At 49.5% G+C, this 21,539-nt stretch overlaps 1 protein-coding gene across 2 annotated transcripts in view; it reads left to right on the top strand.

Annotated features, from left to right (window-relative positions):
- RNF10 (ring finger protein 10) overlaps nt 1-21,539 on the top strand; it is a 776,216-nt gene that overhangs the window by 492,544 nt on the left and 262,133 nt on the right. For both annotated transcript variants that reach the window (XM_069619770.1, XM_069619769.1), the window contains one exon: nt 20,015-20,164. In XM_069619770.1, the coding sequence (XP_069475871.1) occupies nt 20,015-20,164 (150 nt within the window). The remainder of the gene's footprint in view (nt 1-20,014; nt 20,165-21,539) is intronic.

Consider the following 21,539-nt stretch of genomic DNA (forward strand, 5'->3'; position numbering starts at 1 on the left):
TGAAGAGCCTGAAATTCAAAATGCTCACGCTGCAATAAGTGATCCGCGCCGTTCAAGAAGGGGATTTTCTAGCGTCTCTGGATTTACAGGACGCGTACTTCCATATTCCAATGTGTCGGAAACACAGGAAATTCCTGAGATTTGTAATAGGGCGGACTCACTACCAGTTCACGGTTCTTCCCTATGGGCTCAAGACCTCCCCCAGAACGTTCATGAAATGCCTGGCCCCAGTAGCGGCTTGGCTAAGGAAGCAAGGGCACCACGTATACCCATACCTCGACGACTGGCTGGTAAGGGGATCCTCTCCAGCGTTGACCAACACAAGTTTGCAAGCCACCAGGCAGCTTCTACAACAGCTGGGATTTGCCATAAACTTCGAAAAATCCTCTCTGCGGCCATCGAAAACGTTGGTGTTCCTGGGGGCACAGTTCGAGACCCAGTCGGGGCTAGTGAAGCCTTCTCTCGACAGAACCTCAAAACTCAATCAGCTGGCGAGCCGACTACGACAAACCACCAGGCTCTCAGTGAGGAAATACGTTTCGGTCCTAGGAGCCATGGCATCCTGCATCCATCTGGTGGCAAACTGTCGCCTATTCATGAGGTGTAACGCTCACCTGATTCCCACGGAGGCGTGGGTCTTGGCAGGAGGGTGTCTGTGACTCAAAGTGATGTGCAGGACTCGATTGGCTTCTGGGGTCGAACCTCTTCGCACTGTGTCGAACTCGAAGAGTGAGGTTTCTGCAGGTGAAAGAATATGGGGGTTAATGGCCTGGGTTGTTGAATTGTCCCTCTCTCTCTCTCTCTCTCCCCAGCTTTTCTGTAGAGCCCCCCCCAGGTCAACGTGCTCACCTTAGATAGGTGAATGCTGGGCTCTCCATCTGCGTCTGGTGCAGGGTGCCGTTGCCAGTTCCTTCACTGGTGAAACATTGGCCTCTTGAATTCAGAGGATGGTTACCGTCGTTATCTGCACGAGTGGTGAGTTTCTGGACACCTTTTGTCTTTATAGTCTTTAAATGCGTGGCACGTTAATATTGAAGACTCAGTATAATGCTTTTCCCTTATGTATTGCAGGACTCTTGGGATGGAAGATGGAGTGAAGCCCCTGGAAATTCGTAAGTATGGCAAGCGCTCTAACTGTCTCTTTCCTTGCAGCTTAGTTCGTGTTAAAGAGACGCCGGAGTATTCGCAGGCGTTTTATTGCGACGAGCGTGAGTAAATACCTGCTTAATGTCTTTTTCTTTTGTCTTTCAGATGTTGGTTTGCGGCGCCGGAGTCAGCGGAATGCTAGTAAGTTTTAACTAAACTTTGTCTTCACAGGCGGCGATGCAGAATGAAGAAATCCGGAATTCACGGCGTGCCGGTAAGTATAACAATGCTTTTGTCTTTGCAGGCGAAGGTGCAGCGTGAAGACACGGCCGCTGCTGATGGATCAGGTGAGAAAGCACTGTGTGCAAAGTTTGTCTTGCTAACCTGTTGTTTCTTGTCTTTTGCAGGTGCTGATGTTGACTGGATACAGGAATGGTAAGTATAATTCTTGCAGGTTCAGGATCAAAAGAGGAAAGGCTGGAACAGACTCGGTGAGCGTTCTGCTGCAGATGCAGAATAACGCGAAGCACGTTTCATCTATCGGGTGTGGTTTAAATAGCCTTGGAGTGATGAGGCGTCTTCTTCCACGGCCCCGCCTAGGTAAGAAAAGAGTTCCAGTTTCCAGAAGAGTTCCAGTGCTGTATCCAGGGAGTGGAGCTGCCCCACCCAGGTAAGAAAGTAGTTCCTGTTCACAGAGGGCTTCTAAGTGGCTGGTAAGTAAGCAGCATGGTCTGCCGCAGGTAAGTCCACCCAAGCACTTTCACACCAATTATGAGCCCGGCGCTTCCAGTGCCGATGGTTTTGATGAGCCTGGTGCCACCGGCGCCAGGACAGGGTCCAAAAGGTCCCAGTAGGGACCGGCTGGTGCCTAGGATTAGGGTTAGGGGCCTGCTTCCAAGGACGTTGGGCTGGTCCTGGCTCCTTGGAAACAGTGATCATGACATGAGGCCAGTCCAGGAATTCCTCGCGGACCGATGGACACAGGCCCAAGGATCGTGGTCAGACAAGATAACCATCGACGACAAGCTGCTTCGGACCCTTCAGTGGTGGCAGAGTTTCCACAATCGGAACAACGGTGTTACCCCTACAGGAACCGGAGTTTCAGCGAACCATAGTCACGGATGCGTCCCTAACCGGATGGGGAGCTCACATGGGTACTCTTCAAACGCACGGTCGCTGGTCCCAAACGGAGTCACTCCTACACATAAACGTGTTAGAGCTCAGAGCAGTAAGAAGGGCCTTGAAGGTATTCCTACCACACATCAAGGGATCGCGAGTACGAGTGCTGACGGACAATACGATGGCCATGTTTTATTTGAGAAAACAAGGAGGGACACGATCAAGAACGCTTTCCATAGAGGTCCAGAAAACATGGCTTTGGGCATTAAAGCATGAGATTTCCATTGTGGCTCACCATCTCCCGGGAGTGAGGAATTCGCAAGCAGATTCCCTCAGCAGAAGGATGGCCCAGATACACGAATGGGAAATGGACACAGTTCAGCTGATGAAAGTATTCGAGAAATGGGGTCACCCCCCTCTGGACACTTTCGCAACCAAGGAAAACAAGAAATGCGAGCAATTCGCAAGCAGATGGCCTCAGGAGGGTTCCATGGTGGAGGCATTCTCCTTCCCATGGACGGACATGTTCCTTTATGCTTTTCCTCCGTTTCCCCTCATACGGAGGACAGTACAGTGGATACGGAGATACAGTTGCCAGGTAATTCTAGTGGCACCGTACTGGCCGGGGCAACCGTGGTTTTCCAACCTGCTTCACCTGTCGCTGGAACATCCAATAGCGTTTCCGAGAGTGCCAAACCTACTGTCCCGTGACAAGGGCAGGGTGTGGCACCACGACCCGGACAGTCTCAACCTTGCAGCCTGACTTTTCGGAGTTCGGTGCTTTAGACGTTTCGGAGGATTGTCAAAAAATTCTGCAGGCGGCTCAAGCCCCTTCTACCAACAAATCTTACACGTATAAGTGGCAGAGGTTCTGTGAATGGTGTCGAGGACAAGGCCTACAACCGTTGAAGATGACGCCGGAACAAGTTCTACCTTACCTGCTTCTCTTGGTGGAGAGGGGTTTATCTTTCAGATCGATAAAGGTGCACCTGGCGGCCATCTCGAGGTTCACGAGGAAGAGACAGTCGTCTCCTCTATTCAGCGACAGACTTGTGAAACACTTCATGAGGGGTTTATTTCAAACTTTTCCCCCGGTAAAACTTTTCCCACCAACTTGGAGTCTCAACATAGTGTTGGCAGGCTTGATGAAACCACCCTTTGAGCCTATGGCCACGGAGGACATGAAATTCATATCGTGGAAGTTGGCATTCTTAATTGCTATCACATCAGCTAGGAGAATCTCGGAACTGCAAACGTTGGTCGTAGACCCGCCATACTTAAGATTCTTTAAAGACAAGGTGGTCCTGGCAACTAATCCTACGTTCGTCCCAAAAGTTCCGACAGTGTATCACAAACACTCGTCCATTGTTCGCCCTACTTTCTTCGCGACCCCATCATCGGCAGCAGAAAAAGCTTTTCATACCTTGGATGTTAAGAGGGCCCTGAAATTTTATCTACATCGGACACAGGAACTCTGGTCTACTCGACAACTGTTCATCACATATGGTCAGTCGACGAGGGGAAAAGCAATCTCTAAGCAAGGATTGGCTCGATGGGTCTCATCGACGATTGCGTTTTGCCACTCCAAGGCCAGGCAGGCCACTGCAAGGACATCCTAGAGCCCATTCTACAAGATCAACGTCCTCCTCAGCAGCATTATGGGCAGGAATTCCGCTAACGGACATATGCCAGGCTGCGGCATGGTCAGTGCCGCACACGTTTACCCACCACTACTGCCTTGCCAGGCAGCATGCGGAGAGGTGCAGATGGGAAGAGCAGTCCTGCGCCATCTGTTTCAGTAAGGTAAGCTCTACACTGTGGAGAGTTTTTTTTTCTACCCTTTGTTGACAGTATGCTTTATGAGGGTACGGTTATATGAGTAAACTTGTTCCTGGTGTACATATGCATTGTGTATTATGGTGAGGGTATATTACATTCTCACCGCCGCTTTCAGGCGTTACTGCTATACAATCTATTCTAAGCATGTGAATCCATGAAAGATCCAATGCTGGAGAAGGGAATAGTTTCTTACCTGTAACTCCATTTCTCCAGCATTGGATCTTTCATGGATTCACATGCTTAGAATATTCCCCGTCGTCAGACTGGGAACCCTCGGTACACATATATAGTCGTTTCCTATAGGAAAAAACTTCCGACACTTGTGTGTCCTATCCACATCTACGTCCTCTCTGGGGCTGTTCACGCATGCCCCGTAGGACGTAGCGTTATAGTGGGATCTCCTCGCGTAGTCTCTACTTTCTAGGTTAATTGTTGAAATTACTCATTTTTGATCGAAAGGTTATTGGTCTCAGGATGTCGGGCAAACCGCTTTTCCGCCCGTGCGCCACGTGCGGATTGAAAAAGTTTTACGAGGGGGACGGCCATCTAGATTGTATATATTGCCTCCACCCGCACCATTCGGCAGACCAGTGCGAAATATGTAAAGGTTTTTCCCAGAAAACCCTGAAAGATCGGAGTCGGCGACTGGTGTCGTGGTTAAATGACGGGGCGGGAGCATATCATCAGTCGGAGGTTGGCTCCGTGCGCAGCGTGGCCTCGGCGAAAACATCGGGGGCCCCGCGCCGTTCAGCCTTGTCGGAACCACCGGCGGAAAAGGATGTTCCACGAAGCCACTCTTCCAAAGACTCTTCAAAAGAATCTTCAAAAAAGTCTTCATCGTCGAAAAAACATGGGAAGGAAAGGCCAAAATCCTCCTCGGGCGATCCTCCTAGATCTGCCACGAGTAGAGAGTGGGAAAAGCGCAGGTAGAGCTCTGTGAAGGCGGGACCGCCTAAGCCTCCTGCAGGCCCACCGTCGACGAACCAGTCAGTGTCCTCACTGCCGCTAACGCAGTTGGTTTCCCCCGTCATCAACCCGCTGACGGCGACGATGTCCTCGTCGACCGAAGTTCAGGCCTGGAGACCAGAGGTTTTTGATCTGGTGTTGCCGGACACGTTGCTGCAGGAACAAGCAGCGTTGATTTCCTCGAAGGAAGATGACGGCTTCAGGATTGCGGGGCCGGAAGATCTTGGGCTCCGAGCCAAGTCACCATCAGGGGCAACCTGTTCTCAGGTGTTTACCCAGTTTTCAAACTCACAATCGGCCCTGTCCATGGAGGTCCTGTCCTCATTGCACTCGCTGCTGAAATCGTTGGATGAAAGGCTTCCACCAGTGAACCCGTCAACGCCTCCCGTCGACGAGCCAGGCCCGTCACATGGTCCAACCCAAACAACCAGAGTTCCGGTGACTCCATTGGTCCACGAGGAGGGTGAGCTGTCGGACTCTGTATCTGACCGAGGATCGGTATCGGATATCTCCCTGTCTCCATCTAGGGATCCATCCTGGGTGTCGGATGTTGAATTGGAAACACCAAAGAGCCCCACTCACCCGTCTCCACCAGACGATATTGGCGCTTTTCATTCAATGATGGAAAAGGCATGCAAGGAATTTGGCTTGGTCCAGCAGGAGGAGAAAAAGGACTGTTTTCTGTTCGACCATATGGGTAAGAATAGACGTTCAGTATTCTCAATACCCATTTTAGATCATGTCTGGAAAGAGGGTGTTCAAACCATGCGTCACCCGTTTTCTAAACCGGCCGTCAAAGGCCGCATTGAAAAGAAGTTTAAAGTGCCAGACTTTACCCCGAAATGTCTTTCGTCCCAACCTACACCTGACTCAGTGGTGTCGGCAGCAGCGACAAGGAAAGCGAGGGCCCAACACAAGTGCTCTACCCCTCCAGATAATGAGGCAAGGCGCCAAGATGTGTTTGGTAAGAAGGTACTATCCGTGGTTGCTACAACTGTGAAAGCAGCCAACTCTTTGGCTATTGTCGCCAGGTACGACAGGGAAATGTGGCACAGACTAGCCCCTATACTGGACCACCTTCCGGAGGAACATCGAAAAACGGCTATGTCTCTGGTACGAGAGGGCGAAGAAGCGTTGAATCATGCAATTAACATAGCGGTGGACCTGGCGGAGTCGGCTTTAAACAAGTAAACAACGGGGTTGTTCTTAGACGCCAGGCTTGGCTTAAGTGCACCAACTTCAGGCCCGAGGTGCAGTATAAAGTATTGGACATGCCCTTCGAAGGTGACCACCTTTTTGGAGAAAAGGTGGATGAGGCCGTGAAAGGCATGAAGGAGGACTCTGATACGGCACGCTCGTTGGGTGCCCTCCAAAGTGGAAACATTTTTCGATCTTTTTGTCCCTTTAAAGGGGCATCGGGCAATTCAAGATTCTCTGCATCCAGGGATAGATCCTTTGGCAGATCAGCATACCCTTCCCAGGGATATAGACGCGCCTCTCAAAACTCAAGCCGACGCAGACATTTCCAGTCATCCAAGAGACGACCGGCCTATCCCTCGTCGACGAACAAACAAAAAGACCAGCAATGACGGGAAGCGCACCGTTCTGGGAGGAAGGAAGAGTGTCCGGCTGCGTCAAAGAATGGGAGTACATCACAACAGATCAGTGGGTGTTGGACACAGTGAGGTACGGACATTCGCTACTATTCAAATGCAAACCTCCAAAATGTCCACTGGTATTGCTACCCCAACCACATCTGAGCGTTTTGCTGCAGGAAGTAGCACTTATGTTACAGAAAGGTGCCATAGAAGTGGTTCCTGCATCGCAGAAAGGCCGAGGGGTATACACAGTGTTTTGTGGTATAAAAGCCAAACGGAAAGTGGCGTCCCATTCTCGACCTGTGCAACCTCAACAAGACCTTACAGAGCCAAAAATTCAAAATGCTCACGCTGCAGGAAGTAATCAGGTCAATTCAAGTGGGAGATTTTTTGGCGTCGCTGGATCTACAGGACTAGTATTTCCACATACCTATGTGTCAAAAACACAGAAAGTTTGAGGTTCGTGGTAGGTCGGACACACTACCAATTCGCAGTGCTTCCGTTTGTCCTCCCCAAGAACGTTCACAAAATGTTTGGCACCCGTGGCAGCCTGGCTGAGAAAGAAAGGGCATCATGTATACCCGTACCTCGACGACTGGCTTGTGAGGGGATCCTCCTCGGCGTCGACCAACGACCGCGTACAGGCTACCTTACAGCTTCTGCAACGACTGGGGTTCGCTGTGAACTTCGAAAAGTCCTCTCTAAGGCCATCAAAGAACTTAAAGTTCTTGGGAGCTCAATTCCAAACCCATTCGGGAATAGTGAAACCTTCCCTAGACAGAATGTCAAAGATCAATCGACTGACGAGTCAACTACGTTTACATGGCACACTCTCAGTGAGAAAGTATGTGGCGATCCTAGGTTCCATGGCTTCCTGCATCCATCTAGTAGCCAACTGTCGATTGTTCATGAGGCCACTTCAGGAATTCCTAGAGGACAGATGGAAGCAGGCCACGGGTCGGTGGTCAGACAGGGTAACCGTCGACTACGACAAAATCATCCAAGCCCTCCAATGGTGGAAAAGCGTTCAGAACCTGGACAGAGGGTACCTCTACAAGAACCAGAATTTCAGCGAACCATCATCACGGACGCATCCCTGACAGGCTGGGGAGCACACATGAACAACTACCAAACCCAGGGCAGATGGTCCCCGACCGAATCACTCCTACATATCAATGTACTGGAACTGAGGGCAGTGAGATGGGCCTTGAGGTCATTCCTCCCACATATCAAGGGGTTAAGAGTAAGAGTGCTGACAGACAACACGACAGCCATGTTCTACTTGATAAAACAAGGCGGCACGAGGTCCAGGACCCTGTCCGGGGAGGCTCAAAAGGTATGGCTGGAGTGAAGAACGTACAAGCGGATTCCCTAAGCAGAAGCATGGCCCAGATAAACGAGTGGGAGATGGACACCATTCAGCTGCAGAAAATCTTCAAAAGATGGGGTCACCCCTCAGTGGATCTCTTCGCAACGAAGGAAAACAAGAAATGCGAGCAGTTCGCGAGCAGATGGCCTCAGGAAGGATCCCTAGGGGAAGCGTTCTCATTTCCATGGACAGACAAGTTCCTGTACGCCTTCCCTCCTTTTCCCCTTATACGGAGAACTGTACAGTGGATACGCAGATACAAATGCCGGGTCATTCTAGTGGCACCGTATTGGCCGAGACAACCTTGGTTTTCCGACCTGCTGCATCAGTCGTTGGAACAACCGATAACATTCCTGAAGGTTCCGAATCTCCCGCCCAGGGACAAGGGAACGGTGTGCCATCACAATCCGGACAGCCTCAACCTGACGGCCTGGCTCCTGACTTTTCGGAATTTGGCACTTTGAAAGTTTTGTCGGATTGCCGGAGAATTCTACAGGCGGCTAGGGCTCCTTCCACCAACAAGTCGTACATCTGCAAGTGGCGAAGGTTCTGTATGTGGTGTCAAACGCAACATGAAATACGGCCTTTAGAAGTAACTCCAGAACAAGTTTTACCGTATCTTCTTCACCTGGCGGAGAGTGGGTTATCCTCGTCATCCATAAAGGTGCACCTGGCGGCTATCTCAAGGTTCACGAGGAGGAGACCGTCCTCTCCGTTATTCAGCGACAGACTGGTGAAACATTTCATGAGGGGTCTTTTTTTGAACTTTTCCCCCAACAAAGCGGTTCCCACCGATATGGAGTCTAAATGTGGTGTTGGCGGCCTTAATGAAGCCACCTTTCTAGACAATGTCCTCTTCGTCCATGCAGTTCCTGTCAAGGAAGCTGGCTTTCTTAATTGCCATTACATCAGCTAGAAGAGTATCGGAGCTACAGGCATTGGTCATAGACCCCCCATATATGAGATTCTTTAAGGACAAAGTGGTGCTATCAACTAATCCTACTTTCATCCCGAAAGTTCCGACGGTCTATCACAAACACTCGACCATTGTTCTCCCTACTTTCTTTGCGACCCCGTCAATGACGGCGGAAAAGGCTCTTCATACCCTAGATGTGAAAAGGGCGTTGAAATTTTATCTGCAAAGAACACAAGAACTCAGAACTACCAGACAACCGTTCATCGCATACGGTCCGTCGACGAGGGGAAAGGCAATGTCCAAGCAAGGACTGGCTCGATGGGTCTCGTCGGCGATTGCTTTTAGTCACTCCAAGGCCGGGAGACCCCTACAAGGGCACCCTAGAGCCCATTCCACAAGATCAGCAGCCTCTTCCACGCCGCTGTGGGCAGGAATTCCTCTGACAGACATCTGCCAGGCGGCGGCATGGTCAGTCCCACACACGTTCACACGCCATTACTGCCTGGAAAGGCAGCATGCGGATGAAGTACAGATGGGAAGGGCAGTTCTGCGCCATCTGTTTCAATGAGGTAAGCCAAAAACGGTTAAGCTTTTGTCTTTTGCCTTGTCTATTCTGGTTCTTTAGTGTCTGTTTTGAGCTATATATGTATATATATATATATATATATTTCTGATGTTTGTTAATCTGCTTAGAATCACATGCTGTGCATAGGTCCGACATCCAGTGGTCACTGCGGAGTATTGCATTTTGTTTTTCGTAGTCGAAAAGGGGACGTCGACCAGGCGTGTCTGAAACACTATCCCTATAGTGACGTGCGTTGTACCCACAATCCCTCACGCGTCGAGGTCCCTCAGATTGTTTTTTTCCGCCCAGCTTCTGGTCGCCTTCACGCGGAGCTCCTCGAGAGACATTGCAACCCTCGACCTTTGGTCGTTTCTTCTACGAAGATTAATACAGCACTCCCTCGACGCAGTGTAGCTGTTCTCCGCCGAGCAAAATCGTCGACGGAGGGTCGAGCGGAGGAAATCTTCGGCGCTGCCGAACACGTGGCCTGGCCTTGCTGGCCACATACAGTAGGGAGAGTGGGGTCGTGGGACATCTCTGGGTCTTTCTGAGAATGCCTTTCCCTTTCCCCTTCCTTTCCCTGGGGGTGTTTATCGCGATTTATTGCCTCTGCTATGGAGAGGACACCATTTAGGTTTTGCCCACTTTGTAAAGGCAAATTCACTTGGAAGGACAAGCACTCACGGTGTAACCGCTGCTTGCCCCTCGATCACAAAGAGGAAGGGTGCGCGGCTTGTCGGCTTCTGAAGCCTAAAACTCTAAAAGACCGTAGGGTTAAAAGGTGGGCGGCCTACGCGATGTCGAAGGCCGAAGGTTCACCCGCCGCTGCTACCACCGACAGTGACGAGGAACGCGATGACACGACCTCCGCCACGGAAGTCGAAACCCCCTCTAAGGAGCGCTTACGAGCTACGTCGTCTGTCCCCGGCCCCGACGGGCTCGGCTCACGCCCTGCTTATGGGGATGAACACCCCGGCGACACTGACGCACACAAAGATTCACATAAAGGTAAGCACACAACCCATGGCTCTTCTTCGTCTAAGTCGAAGAGAGCTTCGGCGCCCAAGGAGACGCAGGTTCCACCGGCGGCCTCCTCGGACCGTTCGGGTTCGAAGCCCCTCTCGCAACCGCAGCCGCGACCTGCGACTGGGCTTTCGGCAAACAAGGGCGCCACCACCAAACCATCGGCCGGTGCGCATCAACAGAAGGCGCAGACCGCCGTACAGCGCTCGATACCCATAGCGTCGAAAACTCAAGCTTCCGCCGACAAGAATGTCGCCGATAGCTTAGCCAGGATCGTTGTAGCCGACGCCCAAAAGCGTACGCCGAAGATTTCGTCGAGCGTTACGCATAGATCAAAGGATACGCCGAAAACACCCGAAGGAAAGCAGGGACTACCCCCTTCAGTCAGGGAGTCTCCCGACACACCTGAGGGTTTTGAGGAGGGCGACGGGACACTTTCCTCGACGCTTTGGGAGAGGTCGAGCCATTTCGAGGTAGACAACTCGAGTTTTCCCCCGCTAGACCGCTCTGGGGTACCCCATGAAACTATGGAAAGACTCCACCTCTGTATGGAGAGGATGGAAAAGTTTGAGTACCCAAGCCCCTCTAACTCTCAGAAGAACTAGAGAAGGGCCTCAAGACGACCCCAGAGCCAAAAAACCGAGGCTGGTCGATCCCCTGCTGGACACAGCCTCAGACTTCCAAAATGTATATGACCTCACTGGGGAGGAACAATACTTCGAGGAAGAAGATGATTTCATGGACAACGAAGGACAGAACCAGGAGGAATGTCTAGAAGACAGAACAGACATTATAGAAGAAGGCTTCGGGATTAGCCCAGGAGAAGGACCTTCGCACCCCTGGCAATCACCATCAGTGTGTTCCGACACTGATGCCCTACATCTAACTCCTCCGGATAATTCTCCAGTTAGGAACACGTCTCCAATTGACGATCAGCCTACTTTCAATGCACTGTTGCGCAGAGCAGCAGCGCATTTCGAACTGGACACGGGAGAACTCTCTCCAGAATTAGACTTTGTAGAAAGAGTCATTAAAGAAAAACCCCCGGTCAGCCAGACCATTCCACTCCTCGCCTCAGTTAAAAGGAGGATCACCCCGTCGCTGTCCACTCCCGCATTGATCAGAGGGGTCAATCCACGGATTGAGAAACTTTTCGCTCCTTCACCCTCAGACCCGCTCTACATTAGGGGACATTCCATACCGGACTCCCTAGTTGTATCTAATACTAGAAAGAGGGCAGGGGTACCACTTTCCACCAGTGAGGCACCCCCTGACAAGGAGGGCAAGAGGCTATATGCCCTTGCAAAAAGAGTTACTTCCTCGGCTGCCTTCTCAGCAAGAATTGCCAACAACAATTCCTTGCTTGCGAGCTACGCAGACGCGCAGTGGGCCAAACTGCGCAAAGACGCAGAGGAAGCACCGGAGCCTTTACGTACACGCCTACTGTCGACTATTTGCGAAGGAACACAAGTTAACCAGAGCATTGTAAAAAACTCTCTGGACGCGGCAGAAACAGCAGGACGTTCCCTGGTACAAGGAATACTCCTAAAGCGCCATGTATGGCTGCGCAACTCAGGCTTTAAACCGGAGACACAGGCGTCTTTAATAAATAAACCTGTCGAGGACGCCAACCTCTTCGGAAAAGCGGTAGATGAAGCCCTAGAGATGGCCAAAAAAGAGTTCGACACTATCAAGACTCTTGGCCAGATCTCTAAGCCCACTACCAGACGCGGCTATGGCAACAAGCGCTTTTTTCGTGGCCAACGGCAACAACAACAGCATCAGCAATACCCTGCCACCAATTACCGAGCCAATAGTGGGCAGTACAGCCAAAGAGGCCAACGCCGGGGCAAAGGGAGAGGTCGGGGATCCACCCCCAGAGGCTCCCAAGCCCCCAACAACTCCAAGTGACGCGAAGATTCGCGTCCCCTCCCATGCAACACCGGTCGGGGGCCGGATAACATCCTTTCTTCCTGCATGGGAGGAGATAACGTCAGACCGTTGGGTACTTTCCACCGTAGCCCACGGATACTGTATCGAATTCAACAGTTCCCCATCCTACAGACCCCCGAGGGGACGGCGGTTGACGCCGGAACATCTTGCCATCCTTCTTCAAGAAGTACAACAACTGCTGGAAAAAGGAGCCATAGAGGTCGTGCCTCTATCTCAGGTAACGGAAGGTATTTATTCAGTGTACTTCCTTGTACCCAAAAAGGATCTAACCATGCGCCCTGTATTAGATCTGCGCCCAGCGAACAAGTTTATCAAACCCCAAAAGTTTCGTATGGTGACCTTACAGGAGGTGATCCCGCTGCTTTCACAGGGAGATTACATGACAACATTGGACATGAAAGATGCATACTTTCATATTTCAATGTTGCCAGCGCACAGAAAATACCTAAGGTTCATGATAGAGGGCAAACACTACCAGTTCAAGGTGCTACCCTTCGGTATAGCTTCAGCACCAAGGGTATTCACAAAGGTACTGGCAGTGGCTGCGGCCCACCTGCGCAGGTTGTCCATCCCAGTTTACCCTTACCTCGACGACTGGCTCATAACAGGGGACTCCTACGAAACATGTTTCTCCAATACCCAAAAGACGGTAGACCTTTTGTTCCAACTGGGCTTCTCCATCAACGAAAAGAAGTCCAGTCTAGACCCCAGTCAAATCAAACAATTCCTAGGGGCTCTAATTCAAACAAGGGACGGCCTCGTCTTCCCCTCCAAAGAGAGGGTCCAAAACATGCTGTTTCAGATCCCCCAATATGTGACCGGCCGAGAGGTGACGGTACGCAAAGCAATGCGCTTGCTAGGAATGATGGCGTCGTGTATTTATTTGGTACCTCACGCGCGCCTGCGCATGCGCCCAATGCAAGAGTGGCTCAACAGCCAGTGGTGTCAGGCCAGCGGACAATGGGACGATCTAGTGGTGGTCTCGCAGGCCTTGGTTCTCTCGCTACAGTGGTGGACAAAGGGGAAAATGGAAAAAGGAAAACCCTTTGCCACACCCGCGGCGGAAGCCACTCTAACCACAGACGCATCCCTCACAGGATGGGGTGCTCACCTATCCCATCAGACTGCTCACGGAGTGTGGACTCCGAACGTAGCATCCAAACACATCAATCTACTGGAGCTACTAGCGGTATTCAAGGCGCTAAAAGCCTTCCAAGAACACCTACAAGGCAAGACAGTAATGGTCCTTACGGACAGCACTACAGCCATGTACTACATCAACAAGCAGGGGGGCACCCACTCTCCAGGCTTGTCCAAACTGGCCCAGAATATATGGAAGTGGGCTCTCAAACAGGACATGTTCCTACTATCACTACATGTACCCGGGGAACTCAATCTGCTGGCAGACAGACTCAGCAGAGATTTCCCCCTGCCCGAAGAGTACGAATGGCGTCTGCACGAAGACATCGTCTTCGACGTCTTCACACAATGGGGATTCCCAGAAATAGACCTGTTCGCAACCCTGGAGAACTCTCAATGCCTAAGTTACGCCTCCAGGTACCCCCAGAACCAATCCAAGGGGAACGGTCTATCGATGCAATGGGCAGGGAAATTTGTTTACGCTTTTCCCCCGACTCCCCTTCTCAACAAGGTAGTGCACAAGATGCACCAGGAACAAGTGACCATGATACTGGTGGCCCCAATGTGGGCCCGACAGCCATGGTTCGCTCACTTGATGGAGATGTCTCTATCTCCCCCAGTAAAACTCCCCTGCCCGTACAACATGCTATCTCAGAACAAGGGCAGGACTCTGCACCCATGCCCCCAGAACATGAATTTAGCAGCTTGGCTCCTGAGGTCATAGAGTTCGGACATCTACAACTCCCGCAAAGATGCATGGACATCCTCAGGGAAGCCAGAAAACCGAACACTCGCCACTGCTATTCTAGCAAGTGGAAGAGATTTGTCATCTGGTGCAGGAGTAAAAGCATCAACCCTATTGACTGCTCTCCCACACATGTGGTACTATACCTGACCCATCTCTTGGATTCAGGCCTAGTGTTTAACTCCATTAAAGTCCACCTAGCGGCACTTTCTGCATACACCACCTCCCAACTCAAAGTGTTGTGGTGGAGGATCCCAGTTGGGCATTCATGGAGGGAGTAAAAAGAATACACCCCCCGATAGCTGACCCTGCTCCCGGATGGGACCTTAATGTGGTACTTACCAGACTCATGGGCTCTCCATTCGAACCCATGCACAAAGCATCCCTTAAACATCTTACTCTTAAGACTGCTTTTTTAATAGCTATCACCTCCATCAGGAGAGTAAGTGAACTTCAGGCTCTTTCTATTCTAGACCCCTTTGTTACAGTTCACAAAGATAAAGTGGTTCTACGCACTCACCCTAGGTTTGCTCCGAAATTTATTTCTAAATTCCACGTAAACCAGTCTATAGAACTACCAACGTTCTTTCAAAATCCTTTCAATTAGGGAGAAAGGACTCTGCACACACTTGATGTACGCAGGGCGGTCATGTTCTACATGGAAAGAACCAGACCATTGAGGAAGACTAATCAGTTCTTCGTCTCGGTGGCAGCAGGAAGAGAAGGAGATGCGGTTTCAAAATCCACTATTTCTAGATGGATTGTTCAATGCATCACTCTCTGCTATACTCTTGCTAAGAGAGAACTACCCTTTAAGCCAAGAGCACACTTTACTCGAGGCACGGGGGCATCCATAGCATTCATTGCAAATGTTCCCCTTGAGTCCATCTGCAAAGCGGCTACTTGGAGTTCTGTGCACACCTTTACAAAACACTACTGTCTAGATACACACTCTAGATCTGACTCCCAGGTGGGACAGGCAGTATTACGACACCTTTTCTCTACTGTTCCTTCTCATAACCCACCGCCAACTCCGGGTACTGCTCGCTAGTCTATGCACAGCATGTGATTCTAAGCAGATTAACAAACATCAGAAGAGAATGCATTACTTACCGTAAAAGCATTTCTGATGGTTGTATCTGCTTAGATTCACATGCGCCCACCCTTCCTCCCCGCTCGGATGGAAGGAACATAGACTTCCTTTATATATCTCTCTCTCTTTCTGTACTCACTCACGTCTAGAAGGCTCCCTCAGGGCAGAAAAAATACAAACAGAGGGACCTCGACGCGTGAGGGATTGTGGGTACAACGCACGTCACTATAGGGATAGTGTTTCAGACACGCCTGGTCGACGTCCCCTTTTCGACTACGAAAAACAAAATGCAATACTCCGCAGTGACCACTGGATGTCGGACCTATGCACAGCATGTGAATCTAAGCAGATACAACCATCAGAAATGCTTTTACGGTAAGTAATGCATTCTCATATATATATGTATATATCAGAAAATATGTTGCTTACGTGCCTATATATTAGGTTTTGGGGTGTTTTTTGTGGTGTATGTTACATTGCATTCTCACCTCCTTTAGGATACTGCTATACAATCTATTCTAAGCATGTGAATCCATGAAAGATCCAATGCTGGAGAAGGGAGTAGTTTCTTACCTGTAACGACTGCAGAGAAACTAGGTGCTTCCCCCACTATTGGCAATGCTAAATGAGGCATACGAAACAGGAAGGTTGCCAGAGTCCCTGAGGGAGGCGATTATCATACGGCTCCCTAAACCTAATAAGCCTGGCAAGGATTGCAGATCTTTTAGACCGCTGTCAATGCTCAATCAAGATAGTAAAATGCTCACGGCAGTTCTGGCAAACAGAATGAGACGGATCATTAATAAACTAATACACCCCGATCAGACTGGATATGTTCCAAACGGGAATATATCCAATAACCACAGACGACTTCACAGAGTCATAGAACACACAAAAGGGGACGCAGGTGAAATTGCAATTGTATCGTTGGACGCAATAAAAGCCTTTGATTCAGTCAAATGGCCTTGGCTGATTGCAGCCCTGTCAAGTTATGGTATAGGGCCTGGTTATCTTAAATGGGTCAAACTGTTATATAGCGCACCGCTGGCCAGGGTTAAAACGGGAGCAATAATATCGGAGAGGTGGCAACTTAATAGAGGTACTAGACCGGGATGCCCGTGGTCCCCTATGCTGTATGTTTTAGCACTAGAGCCCCTGGCAACATATCTAAGGCAACAGTATGACATAATAGGAATTAACATAAAAGGGGAGCCGCACTTAGTCTCCTTGTAAGCTGACGATATGCTGTTGTATTTGCGATACCCAGAAGAAAACCTCCAATATGTTTTGGAAGTGATAGAGCGATTTGCGTCGCTAACTGGCATAGCAGTGAACCCGAAAAAAATCACGTATATTTCCGCTGGGTAGGTATGTAGGGATCCCGTGGGATCAATTACCAGTTCTACAAATACCATGGGAGTTCACCACGTTCAGATATCTCGGGATAGACATTTACCATACGGGGGAAGCAAAGCACCAATATAATACTGAAAAAGCGGTCAGGAGTATCGAAAATAGTATGAAATTCTGGGTAAAGCTCCCCTTGGCGATGATGGTAAGAGGGGCAATGCTGAAGATGGTAGTTCTGCCGAGATGTTGCATTATTTTGGGAACATGCCATATCCGATACCAAGGCGATTTTTTTTTTTTTTTTTTTTTAATTTATTTTTTTTTGTTTTGATAGGATACATAGCATATGTAGGGAGTTTCTCTGGCAGGGGACAAGAAACAGAATTGCCCTTTGGAAGTTACAAAATTCGTATGAGGGGGGAATAAAACTGCCACATATTGTAGTTGGCTCGCTAAATAGTAGATCTCATAGTTTGGCAAAGTGGCTATCCGAAGATCCAACCTCAGAATCTAGGCTGTTTAGACAGGAGTGTGACCCATTCTTCCTGAAAGAAATGATATGGTTGCCCAAATCTGATATGAAGGAGCGCTCGGAGACGACACTGGGATGGAATATATGGCATATGGCCTGTCAGATAATGGAGAACCCAGCCCCGTGCTCCCCGCAAGTGCCACTTGTCGCATTGACAGGAAATGAAGGCCAATTAAGGAAGACGATCAGAAAGCACTGGGAGCCGGTAGGGATAGCAACAGTGGGAGACATGTGGCAAAAGGGGAGGATAAAAGAATTTGGGACGCTGGTGGAGGAAACCGGTTTGCATATGGGACAATATATCACATATCACAGGATGGTGCTGCGAATCCAAGAGACATGGTCCGAAATAGTATTAGAGGAGCAGCCGGACCCCGCCATAGAAATGATATGATATAGCAGAAGGAGGGCACAAGATATCAGGGATATATAAGCTGGTGACTTCCAAAGTGGGGTAGGAAGTGGTACAACGGAGATGGGACTGGGAGGAAGAAGTGGGTGCCCCTATGAGTGATGGGATGTGGGAGCGGGCCAAAGGGTACCATAAAAAAGTGTTGAGGAATGCAACTGTATATAAACCACAGGGCTTATGACACCCCAGAGGATAGTTAAATTCAAAAACGCCGAACGATAAACATGCTCTAAATGCGGCGAGGAAAACGCTGGGATGACGCATATGTTCTGGGCATGCCCCGAAATTGAGAAATTTTGGGGAGAAGTAGCCCACAAATTAGAAGAAAAAGGGATTAAGATAATCGTTGAAATAGCATGGGCATGTCTGGTAGGGGGTTTCCCAGATCGCATAAACTACATGTAAGTAAACTAAAAGATTTGGCATATATACTTGCGAAGCGCCGCATTGCATTACTATGGGATGGAAGGCAAGCCATAGACCAAGGATAGAAATATGGTGGAAAGACCTTCAGAAATGGGCAGAAGCTGAAACTGCAGCATGGCAGGAAGCTAGTAACACTGGAGGGGAGGAAGAAGCAGAAAGCCTGGAAACATTTAATAATCACACTGTTTGAGACCACTCAGAACTGGTCGAGTGACCAGAACACAGTAGAGGGAACCTCGCTGCAAGATGAAGAAGCAGATCGCGGTAGTGTAGGCTTGGTTGGGGTGGGGCGGGGGGAGAACGGGAGACGCAGCAGACATTGTTTGAGTTGTACAAAATTTGTAATATTGTAATACATACTGCACGTTTGGTTTTTCGTGGTTTGTTTGAAATAAAATTAAACTGGTTTTAAAAAAAGTTTGTTTAAAGTTTGAATACTTGGTTCAGAAGTTTATACAAATTTTGTGCTATTTTAAGTGTTCTAAATTATTCCTTATACTTTTGATATTGCATATATTCTGTTTAATACTACTTTCCTTAAACGTTATAAGTCTAAGTGAATCTAAAATAAATGCTTATATTTGCATAACTTTTAGTGTGTAAGCGGTCACTTGAAATAAGTGTATACTGAGTACTGTGTGCCTCAATACAGCCCTTATCAAACCTAGACTAAGCTTGACTTCTCAGCCATTGCTTCCAAACCTTTGGGTAGTTCAGGCTAAACCCAGGAGGTGTCCCCCTGTTCATCCAAGGTGGGTTTTTTTAAAATCTTTGTCACAGGCAGGACTTTGGCGAAATTCTCTAAACCCCTCCTTTGTTTTCTCCAAGGAAAAGGCACCATTTGAGTTAACCATCCTTCCGAACGTGGTCTTGGTCTTCGATCTCTCTCAAAAGATTAATCGACCTGTCTTTTCATCACCCTCATCTTTCCAAGGCACAGGAGTTTCCATTGGCTGGATCCGGTACCGGCCTTCAAGTTCTACCTCTCGTACAAGGGAGACCTGAACGGATTACCAGCTTTTCGTTTGTTACGCTGGTGCCCGAGCAGACAGGGCTGTAACTCAACAGGCCCTGTTTCGTTCAAGCATTCTCTGCATCTCAATGCTATAATATGGCTGGCAAGGAGGAGGTCTCAGAGCTCACTCCACCAGAGGGTTTGCCGTCACCGCTGCTCTGCAACGTGGAGACCCTGTTCTGGAAATTTGCAAAACGGCTACCGGGGCTTGTTTGCATACATTTAGTAAGCATTACAGCTTGAATTATATGCCTCGTCCGGATGATTGTTTTGGATGAGCCATCCTTAAACATTTCTGGTTTAGTTGGTGTCTTGGCGAACCTCCACCAGGCCATTGTACTGCTTTGGGATTCTATTAAAGATGAGGGATCCGTAGGAGGGAGCCCTCCCACATATTCCTAATCGCCCTCTCTGCCCCTCTTGGCAGTTAGTTCTGCGATTCCCTCTTGTTGGCGTGCTCGGGGACAAAGGGTGCAACTGAGGTCATGGGGCGCCTCCTGTATATATATACTGGCTCCGATTTGTCTAGCTCAGGGTGTGCAGCGGTATCAGGAAGAGCCGATGCAGGCCGTGCTGCACCCCCTGATGGTGGACACTTTTCCAAAGAGCAGCTGCAGTAGTGGATGGATATCAAAGATGAATTCATGGGTGGAACGTCCATCCGAAGATTGCAGAGAAGGAATTAGTTATTCAACATCTTCTAAGGCCCCTGTTAAAGGTCTAATAATGGTTGGAATTAAAGTACCCCAGGATATTGCTTTGTGGCCATTGCAAATATTGTTTTTTCACTAGCTTGGTCTTAGGCTGAGCTTGTGCTAGTGGGTTCCCTCCTAGTGTCTGAACCTTGACTGTTCTCATTTGTTTTAGATCCTGAGGCTCACATTGCCATTGAGAACCTGCAGCAGTTTCCAGCATTCAGCCAGTGCCCAGATGATGTCCTTTTGCCACACTTCTCCAACGTTCTGGAAAATATCCACTCGGATACCTCTCCAGGCGGCAGCCTCACAACAGAGACCAGTGAGACGTTAAGATTTCTAGAACCTGTGCACTTGAGAACTTGTAGAATTGCAGAAAGTGGGAGAAGGATGATCTTTGGGGTTGAAGGACATAGGGCAAGTATCTATAATGGAGCCTGCAAATTTTGGTGCACGGCACGAGCATGTCTGGGATATCTTGTCCACTTGTTATCTGATCCACATCAGATGATTGGGGCAAAATGTCTACTCTTTTCTCACAGCGCAATTACTTTGCTTATGTACATTTCTTTATTTTTTGTTTATTTTTATTGGGTATTTCTAAAGCCGCCTATATAGCAAATAGTGTTTCAAGGCATCACAAGATGGGGGAGGAGGGGAGCAGGGATGTGAATAACAAAAATGCTCCCACTAGGCCTTGTGACATTCGGATAATGCAAGTAAGGGCTCAGTAAGGGTGAAGGCCCTGCCAGACTAGTGCACGGGGAGGGGTCCAGGAAGGGCAAGGGCAGGAATGGGGGGAGGATCAGTGGAGAAGGTGAGGGGGTGGACTGGACGAGGAGGGCCTGGTGCCCTGCAAGATTCAGAAGGAACCAGGTAGCCAGTCAATGCGGCAGAAGGGGACATTAGCAGGGGGGGGGGGGGGGGCGAACAGAAAAGGATGGTCTTTGGAAGCTTCCAGAACTTGAGGTGATCCGGCTCAAGCCTGAAAAGGTCAGGGAGGCCATTCCAGAGAGGCTGTGGCAGAAGAGATCTACACCTCCCTTCCCACCCCCCCCCACCCGCCCGACTCTGCTTGGAAAAGCATCTGATCTGCAGAGAGTTGGAGCTAGAAGACAGAAGGGCTCTAGCAGGGAGGTATTTAGTAGGGAGAGAGTAATGTATGTAGCAGGGTCCCAGGCCCCAGAAAGCTTTGTGTATGATGCAGAGAGTCTTGTACTTCATCCTCACTGGAGCCAGTGGAGAGATGCAGCCCCTGGACTTCAGGCCAAGGATACGCCTCTTCTGGATTACTTGAATGGGGCGAAGGGAGGATTTAGGCAGATTGAGGAAGAGGTTGTTCCAGTAGTCAAGCCTAGAGAGGACCAGAGATCTGGTGTTTCTGGGGGAAGGTAAGGGAAAATAATGCTGAGGTGCAGATGAAAGTTGCCATTCTTGGCAAGGTCCATGATGTGAGAGGAGTTGAAAATGACACCAAGGTTTTTTGCCTCACAGGGTGAGGGATGGGGACCCATGGGAGGGAAGCTTGAAGGAGAGCTGCATGTCTGCATAACACTGGAAGTTAGGAGAGAAGGCGGAGATCAAGTGGGCTAGATGGGCAAGGTAGATGTTGAAGATCCACGGTGAGAGGATAGAGCCCTGAGGGACGCCACAGGTGAAGAGTGAGATGGAGAGAAGGACCCATTTGAACCTGGCAT

Source organism: Ambystoma mexicanum, chromosome 10 (genome assembly GCF_040938575.1).
Source record: "Ambystoma mexicanum isolate Mex_15411 chromosome 10, UKY_AmexF1_1, whole genome shotgun sequence".
In the NCBI taxonomy this organism is placed as follows: Eukaryota; Metazoa; Chordata; class Amphibia; order Caudata; family Ambystomatidae; genus Ambystoma; species Ambystoma mexicanum.